General features: G+C 36.5%; 1 protein-coding gene across 1 annotated transcript in view; it reads right to left on the bottom strand.

The window, feature by feature from the left end:
* Nucleotides 1-9,935, bottom strand: part of LOC106873961 (adhesion G-protein coupled receptor G6) — a 72,015-nt gene that overhangs the window by 40,468 nt on the left and 21,612 nt on the right. The window contains exons 5-8 of the mRNA XM_052971313.1: nucleotides 8,793-8,962; nucleotides 8,210-8,301; nucleotides 5,082-5,265; nucleotides 3,825-3,937 (exon numbers count right to left, since the gene is read on the bottom strand). Of these exons, the coding sequence (XP_052827273.1) occupies nucleotides 3,825-3,937; nucleotides 5,082-5,265; nucleotides 8,210-8,301; nucleotides 8,793-8,962 (559 nt within the window). The remainder of the gene's footprint in view (nucleotides 1-3,824; nucleotides 3,938-5,081; nucleotides 5,266-8,209; nucleotides 8,302-8,792; nucleotides 8,963-9,935) is intronic.

Here is a 9,935-nt window from a genome sequence, read left to right as displayed (position 1 = left end):
AAGAGAGAGAGATACATAAATGTGTGCGTTCGTGTGTCTCACAGTTGAATAAAGTTAAAACATGGTCTGGTTTTCACGTTTTTTATTATGGTATTTTAACATTGAAAAAATATTTTGTAATGCTCATAAAGTTAAATTAGTGCTTTAATACACAGAGTAATCATCAGATTTGAAATGTGTGTTTAACTGACAGTCAAGTTCTTGACAAAACAAACATTCTTTTGATCTCTATCCTGCTGTCTCCCACTCTCTCTTTCCTTCTCCTGCACTTCCCTCAGGTTAGGTAACCATGTATTTCCTTTGTGGTAGTGCACTTGTTTCTGCCTTTATTCCTGATCTCTCTCTCTCTCTGGCCAAGTAACCTTGTACTTCCTCTACAAGACACCTTTTTCTGTCTCTTTGTCTAACTATAACCTTTTATCATCTGACACAAGATCACCTCCTCCAATGCCCCCTCCCCTCTTGAAAGGTTTTTTTTTTTGTCTTCCAAGTACTTGGTAACTCTGTCAGTGCAGATGCCACTTAAAAGCACCCAGTCCATACTGTAAAGTGGTTGGTGTTTGGAAGGGTATCCAGCTGTAAAAACCTTGCCAAAACTGACTTCGCCTGTGCTTGTGCCATGTAAAAAGCACTAAGTCCTATCTGCTGAGTGGTTGGTGTTAGGAAAGGCATCCAGATGTAAAAATCCTGCCAAAACAGTCACAGAAATTTGGTGCAGGCTTCTGCCTGGCCAGCTCTTGTGAAACTGTCTCACCCATGCTAGCATGGAAGCTGGAGGTTAAACGATGATGATGATGATAATTGAAAACCAAGAGGAGAGTGGAGATTTAATCACATCCAAAACTTTTTATTAAAAGGTTTTCTACAATATATATTACAATGACCAACATATGTTTCTGCTGCAGTAACTGCACATTGCTCCGTATGCAATTATGCATCCTAGTAGCTGCAATTTCATCAAGGGTCCATCACTTACAACGCTTTCAAAGTGAACTAATTCAAGCAACCTTCCTGCATTGGTATTCAGTTGAAGGTGATAGCATTACTATTTAAATTCTGGTCTTATAATTAACTCTAATGGTATTACAAGTACATCGTTGTTTTAAAATGTCTATTTATATAACAATTAATTGTAGCAGTTTTGTTTGCATCTTACTTTTTACTGTATGGAGTACATTATTTATTCAGAGGTATTTCACTTCTCCACCTCCTTTTGACATCCTCAGGAATTTAAGTTTGTTTTGGAAGGTCTCTGAATTTGGATGCAATAGTGTCTGCATATTTGTTTGTCTCTGATACCATCATCCAATAGGTCTTCCCACTTTATCGTGTAAGTCGGACTGGATTTAGTTTTGTGAGTTCTCTCTGCTATAGATATCTTCAGGTTACCGACAACTAGGTGGTGATCAGCTGATAGCTCTATCCCACTCTTTACAATAATGTCCAGCAAGCACAGAATCAAAGAAGTTGATGATAACAAAATCTATCAGTGATCTCAAAATATCCTGTGTCACGTGTGCTAATAGATATTCTTGTGCTGGAAGCATGTGTTCATAATGGGGAATCCTTTTCCAGTGCAGAACTCTCATAAGGTTTCTCCATTCACATTGAGTGCAGGATCGCCATTCCTTTCAGTCAATTCTTTAAAATGTCTGGTGATCAGTGCCAACATGTGCTTTGATGTCTCCTTGTAAGACAAATTACTCTGTCTTAACTACAACTAAATCTGTAGTGACATTGTCAAGGAAAGATCTGTATTTAGACTCACTGTTTGGTGCATATATCTGCAACAACCACAGTCGTCTTTTCTTAACCCAGAGCTTTGGAATGCAAACTCTCTTACCTAGTGGGATCCACTCCATAGCATAATCTGACAGTCAGGGCTGTCCTCACTCCCATCTGTGCATCCCCTCTGAATAGTAGAGTAACCACCTTCCATCTAAATCTACAGTTCCAGAGCTAAGGAATTTTCTGGAGGAAACTTTGGCTATATCTTGCAGGTAGCATTTAGCTTACTCCATTAGTTCCTGCTCTTTACCTGAAAGGGTTGTGACATTCCACTTCCCAATTATTAATGGTTTCCCTTTTGGACCTGCTTCAAAGTACTAGGACAATGCATCCTTTGTGCTCCCATCCCACAATGCCTGAACAAGGCTCATTGCTGGTTACACCAGTATTGGTGGTGACTGTAATATATTTTTCAAACAGCCCTTCTACCTAAGGCATGAATATGTCTCTTGTTAATCTACATGATGGATATGGGCCTTATGGTTGTTTTCTCAAATCTTTTTCACATTGCAGTTTTTGGTGGTCTTACTCACACCAGGCACTGAGCTGGCATTTATATTTAACCCATAAAAAACTCACATGCATGTACGCGTGCACACACAGGATGTGTGTGTGCATGTGTATAGTTATATATACACACATGTGTGTGCATATTCTTTTTCCTTTTACTAGTTTCACTCATTTGACTGTGGCCATGCTGGAGCATCACCTGAAAGAATTTTAGTCAAAGAAATCGACCACAGGACTTATTCTTTGTAACCCTAGTACTTATTCTATTGGTCTCTTTTGCTAAACTGCTAAGTTACAGGGATGTAAACACACCAACACCAGTCGTCAAACGGTGATGGGGGACAAACACAAAGACACAAACAGATATATATATATATATATATATATATATATATATATATACATATATATATATATGATAGGCTTCTTTCAGTTTCTTTCTGTTTCACAAGGCTTTGGTCAGCCTGTGGCTATAGCAGAAGACACTTGTCCAAAGTGCTACGCAATGGGACTGAACCCAGAACCATGTGGTTGGGAAGCAATCTTCTTACCACACAGTCATGTCTGTGCCTTACACATATACACACATGCACGCATGCGCACATACACACACACACACACACACACACACACACACACACACACACACACACTCGACTTCGAAAAGGATTGGTATCAAAACAATGGGGTAAAAATTGTATGGGGAAAATTCAGCTTGTCCATATGTTACTATGGAACAAGGTGTAACCCAAGTTGCAACTTATTTTGATTAGACTTATGCAAGAGTTAGTTAGGCACTGATATTGTCCCTACAATTGAGGGTCCCATGATATATTGTTATAGTAAGGTAATTAAATATACCTTTCTATTGAATAAAATGTGATTTTTGTAATTAGTAATGCTGAATATATTCTTTACAACTGATGTCATTTAAAACAAGGTCAAATTACTTTAAAATTTGCTGGATATAAAATGCATTGAAATTGGTGTATGTTCCATACAATTTATACCATGTGATTAGTTGATTTCTCAAATTTCATGGATATGAGTCTGTGTAGCAGGTGAAACTTTTCCTATTTGGATAGATCACTGGGTGAAAATATTTTAATGTACTCACGATTTTATGTCTCCATGATAAAACTAAGTATATATAGTGGTTAAGTAGGCACAAATATATGCCCACACACACCATGGTCAGTAACAACTAGTAAGTGCATTGATCCTATACTGGTTTCAAAAGATGTTGACAGACTGTTTAATCTAAACAGAATTATCATAAAATAGCATGAATTTTCAAGCCTGAAGATAACTTGCATGCTTAAATTCTTGATGAAAGTAGTTAATTTCTTAAAGTTGGAGGCAGCTGTAGATTTGGTTTCAGTGATTAAAGGTTATGATTTTTTTGAAAAACATATTAGGTGAAACTTCAAATATCAAATAACTTTGATATTTGAAAATATCAAAAGTGTTTTTTACCAAACAAATTATATGGGTAGCAAAAGAAAAAGAGGGAATCAGATACTCACAGCAGTAAGTCTAATTCCAAATGTGTTTTTAAACTCAATGGGATTCCTGCTCCAGTTATAAGTTGTCGAATTTATTGTGTAATCCAAATGAAAATGAAAGGACCTTGAGAAACCTATGAAAAGATATAAAAATGGAACAAAGACATTGCATAATAAGACATATGTTATAGATGTACTGAAAGGTAAATACAAGGAAGGAAGGGAGGAAGGAAGGAAGGAAGGAAGAAGGAAGAAAGGAAGGAAGGAGGAAGAAAGGAAGGAAGGAGGATTGTAGTAAGATAGGTAGGTATGTAGGTAGGTAAATCTGCAAGAACGGTAAAGTGAGTATTTCAGAGTCAAGGGAGGCTTTTATCATTCAAAATTAATCCATCCTGCCAATGCTTGTACATCATGCAATTCATTTCTTCTGTCAAATTTAACCCAGAGATTAACCCCAGAGATGATGATGATGATGATGATGATGATGAACTGATCATGCTATATAAGCCATTAGACCAGATATTGTGGTAGAAAATCATATTGACCAAACCTGTGTGCTCAATCCTAGCAGACTGCAACACTTTTGTAGAAACATTTGAGAAGTTAAGTAATTATAAGAACCTTACAATAGAGGTCTGAAAAACGTAGTATCTAAGAACAAGAACTGTACCTGTGATCATTGGAGCTTTGGGGACAATGCCAAATGACATTCTTAAATACTATAAGAAAATTGTTCTAGCGAGAACTTACCATATCATAAGAAAGACATTGCCATTTTGAAATACCTAACTCTCTTAAAACTCTTTAAAAATCTGAAATATTACAAATTTAACAGAATCTTAATTCTCAGATTCTCGTCTCCTTCCAACACAGTATATCACTGCTAATCATAAATAACACCCATTGTAAAACATTCAACTTGCTGTTACTTGAAGTCTTTGAGTGAGGCTTGGAATAGCTCATATGAAACAAAGTAACAATGACATAAACAATAATAATGTAGTGCATGTGCATGTATGCAGAGGAGAATATCATTGTAGTTATGCTGTGTAAATAATTTTAGGTGATATTTTTCCAGAATTAAATCTGGTCTTTTGGAAAAGTTCATGTTTTTTTTTTTAAATGCCATGACATTATTGACACTTGTTGTTTACCATTCCATGTGTTACATGTATAATTGCCATAAAGAATTTTTTATATACAAATTATAATACATTTTTTTTTATTAACCATTAATCTGCAGTAACTCGGTGCAATTATATCAGAAAAATTACTTACCAAATAAATCATTCTTGTTACATAAATCTCCGGTACAACAAGTAACACAAGAAGAGCTGTTGGTCAAGGGTTTGCAGGTAAATATATTGTTTTTCTCAGCTTCAATACATTTTCTGTAAGTGCTGCATGATTTTTCAAACTTGATTGAATCACCAGTCATTGATATTCTGCTCATGCAAAAAGGCTGCCATAATAAATATAAAAGTTATATAAAAGTTATATTATACTACTACTACTATTACTACTACTACTACCACTACCACTACTACTACTACTACTACTACTACTACACAATCAAACCAAGAAAGCTTAGATGATATTCTTAAGGGGAGTGAGAGAAATCATAAAAACAAATGTTGAAGAAACATGTTTGGAGGAGAAATTTGGGACAAGAGTAGCAAGCACAATGGTAAAGCAAAGTGGATAAAGCAAGTATAAAAAATTCAGAAGTAGAAGGATTTTACCAGCATGAAAGCAAAGATTCGAAAGCTGCTGGAGCAGATCTTGGTCCATGGTCGCTGGCTGTAAGAATTTATAATTGCCACTAAACAATAGAAGGATGTGATTAATTAAATGAAGACCTTGAAAGGCAAATTAAAAAGCAAGGTTGCCTCAAATCACCACCCAGTTACAAGTTTACTTGTCATGTGGAAACGGCAAACAGGGATATCATCAGAATTATATTAATATCTTTACAAGAAACATTTCATAGCTTATAAAACCAAAAGATTTCCAAAAAAGGAGCAAGAGGATGAAAGTTCATTTAATGATCAATAAGATGGTTTTGAAGAATGTCAGAAACAAAACGATAAATATATGCATGGCTCTATTATAGAAGGATATATAACTTAGTTGCATATTCATGGATCAAGCATTTCCTAGAACTATTCAAGATTTCAAAAGCAGCTAGCCAATAAAAATACAATGCGATACTGGAGAGTAGAGTTAGCATCAGGAGGAAAAAGATTAACCTAGTATTTTATCTTTTCTTAAAACTGGTTCCCATATTACATTCATATGTAATATGGGAACCAGTATTACATATGAATGGTTCCCATATTCATATGTAATACAGTGATGAATTTAATGTACAAGTTAGAGTACACCAGGGATCAGTTCTTAGTCTATTCTTACTCATCATAATTCTCCAGGACATAAAAGATGAATTCAAAACTGGATGTCCATGGGAACTACTTTATGCTGATGATCTTGCTCATATTGCGGAATCTGAAGCAGATTTGGAGAAGACGTTCTGGGTTTGGAAGCAAAACCTGGAATCAAAGGGCCTTAAAGTTAACTTAGCTAAGACTAAAGTTGTTGTTAGTGAGAAAGGAGATAAGACTCTCATTCCAGCTGGTAAATGGCCCCGCTCAATATGTAGGAAAGGAGTAGGATGTAATTCCATTTGCTGCACCAAGTGTAAGCTATGGATACATAAGATATGCAGCGAAATCGTGGGTGGGATATCAGACAAGGTCGCTTTCTTGTGTGGCAGATACGCATACCAGTAATTACTAAGAGCATGAGGGACTTAAACTCTCTCAAATACTTAGGAGGCATTCTTGAAACAGTAGATAGTTTCTGCTATTTAGGTGAGCAAATTAGTTACAGTGGTGGATGCTCTGAAAATATTATTTGTAGAATAAGATGGAGTGAGTTCAGAGAACAACTTCCACTTTTGGCAGCAAAAGAACTCTCTCTCAGAGTGAAAGGTAGATTGTATGATGCTTGTGTGAGAACAGCTATATTACATGGTAGTGATACTTGGGCTCTGACTGTGGAGAACATGCATAAACTGGAGAGGAATGAAGGTAGTATGCTCCATTGGATCTGCAACATCAGTGTGCATGATCGACAAAGCACAACTGTATTGAAAGAAAAGTTAGGCATAAGAGGGATTAAATGTGGCATGCAAGAGAGGAGAAAGTGGATGGTACTTGTGGAAGAGAGAAACCCAAAAAGACATGGAATGAAGCGGTGAGGACCGACTTATGAAGTTGGGGCTCACAGAGGAAATGACAGTGGACCAAGATGTTTGGCAATATGATGTTCTAGAGAAGACCCGTCCATGAAACTGAGTGCTAGAAGAGTTGCGTACCACCTACATTTAAGAACACACTTTTCACCCACTCTACCCTAAGAAACAGAACTACAACCCCTCTTCTAACTGCATGTTTCTCCTCCTCGCATTTTCTCTTCATAAATTATGATTACTTTCTAATCCCCTTTCTTGCCCTCACTACCGTGCTCACTGTATTGCTGCTTCCCACGACCCCGACACCCACACCCTATTTTTCTACCCATGTTCCATGCTCAAATCCTTGTTACTTGTGAGTATACCCTAGCACTACACCATATCTATTCTGCTCTCTCTTTCACTTTTGCTGTTTCCTACTCTCTCTCTCTCTCTCTCTCTCTCTCTCTCTCTCTCTCTCTCTCTCTCTCTCTCTCTCTCTCTCTCTCTCTCTCTCTCTCACAATGGCTAACCATGTACCTCTTCTATAGCAAGACACCTATTTTTGCCTCTCTTTTTCTCTGTTACACTCTAACCTTTCATCATCTGATACTGGATCACCTTCTCTAATGACCCCTTCGTTGTGGCAAGACACCTCCTTCTGTCTCTCTGTGTCTTTGTCATACTCTAACCTTTCATCCTCTAATGCAAGTTCCTTTCCTCGAATGCCCTGTCTCTCTCATAATTCCTTGTCTTGCAAGTTACTTGGTTACCCTGCCAGTGCTGGTGCCATGTTAAAAGCATCCAGTCCAGACTGTAATGTGGTTGGTGTTTGGAAGGGCATTCAACTGTAAAGATCATGCCAAAACTAACCTTGCCTCTGCTAGTTCTACATTAAAAGTGCTAAGTTCACTCTGTGGCGTGATTGGCATTAGGAAGGGAATCCAGCCATAAAATCCCTGCCAAAACAGGCACAGTAGCCTAGGGTAGTTTTTCTACCTGGCCAGCTCCTCTCAACTGTCCTACCCATGCATGCATGGAAGATAGACATTAAATGAGTGTGTGTGTGTGTGTGTGTGTGTGTGTGTGTGTGTGTGCGTGCGTGTGTGCATGCGTGTGTATGTATGTATTGCAGTGATATATAATAGCAAAAGGGAAAAACATCTCAGTTTACCTCTGCATCATGACAATTAGTCACTTCTGGATTATAGCACTTGAACCCTGAACATGTCTGACACTGCAATCTTTTTTGAAAAAGTGAGTAATCTGCAAAATATAAGAAAATATCCAGTTAGCAACCAAAGAATGTCATGTATTGAAGTTATAGAAAATATTTTCTCTGGGGTGTATAATAAAAATTTATAAATATGAGTGATTATTAAGCATATAAGCCAAATAACAAAGACTGTAAAAAAGCTTCAATTTTTCTGTTGGAATTGTTTCAAATTGTTTTCTTGTGTCTGATGCAGATTTGTTGCTCATTCAATTCAGCATGTTTCGGGAGTATAATGGCAGCAATGATATTAATAGAAATTCTTGTTTCGGCACATAAATATTTGAGGAGAGGTAGTATTAATCAACTGGTATTTATTTTAATGACCCCCAAAATATGAACAGCAAAGAGATGCTTTTGGTAAACAAAGTAGGTTGTGACTAAATACTACTAGGTATTTTAATCAATGCTCTCCTGTTTTGTAAATGATTATACTAATATTAACTTACAAAACAATAATAGAAATAAGGGGTATATTGCTTACCTTGGCATGATGGATATCTTGATGGATGTATGAAATTTGATTGGTTTTTGCCAAGTCCCATATTGCAGTGGCTCCTGACAATCACACGTCTGTTATATGTTTTTTTTATATAATCAACTACAGCTGGCAAATGACATCCACAGATCATGTCTTTATTGTCTCTCAAGTCACTGTAATTACAGAGAGAATGCTAACAATATTTTCATGAAATCAACAAATTCCTAGATACGAAAGTTAAATAATTTAGAATAGATGCTTAGAGGATGTGACATTTTTCCATAAGGCATAACTAGTATGAGTGGAGTGAGATGGTAACTAGTGGAAACTAGACTTTTCAGATTTTGCCTTCTAGTAACATATGTCTTAAATAAGTCTCTTTGTCAGAAGATTTATAGCCAATTGAATCAACCCAATTGTACATATTCTACCTTTTTGTGGTAAATTCTCTATAGAGAACTTGAAACTGAATGGAAACATGATGAAACTGAAACATAAATGGAAATTGAATCTGGTAGGATCTGACCTTAAAGCCATTCACACTCACCACACTTCACCAGATAGTGTAAAGATTTATAAGAAAGGAAAAAATTTGAAAGTGATACATTCATTTTATATAACAAATAACTGAAGAGTTGTTGAAGTTAGATCCAGCCTACAGTGAAATTACCACTTACTTTCTTGATCTACTAAATTGTTCACAAATAACCAGTCAACAAAATATTAGAAATAGTTCTGGGAAAAAACATCCAAATTGCTGATTTTGAACAACACCTTGTTATGTGCATTTAGTTCAGATTTTAGGACTGCTTGAACCTTCCCATAACATTCCTTCCTGATTCTCTCTTTCATGCTTGCATGCTGAATGCCAAAGCCTTCATTTATTACCAGGTATTTGTAAGTTCATTCCTGTTCAAGCTCTTTTAACTGTGTCAACATCTAACATGACTGTATATATATATATATATATATATATATATATATATATATATGTGTGTGTACAATGGGTTTCATTCAGTTTTTGTCAACCAAATCCACTCAAAAGGCTTTGGTGAGCCCTAAGCTATAGCAGAAGACACTTGCCCAAGGTGCGACACAGTGCGACTGAACCCAGAACTCATGCTGTTGGGAATCAAGTTTCTTACC

Source organism: Octopus bimaculoides, chromosome 10 (genome assembly GCF_001194135.2).
Source record: "Octopus bimaculoides isolate UCB-OBI-ISO-001 chromosome 10, ASM119413v2, whole genome shotgun sequence".
Lineage (NCBI taxonomy): Eukaryota > Metazoa > Mollusca > Cephalopoda > Octopoda > Octopodidae > Octopus > Octopus bimaculoides.
This window is presented reverse-complemented; position numbering and strand designations above follow the sequence as displayed.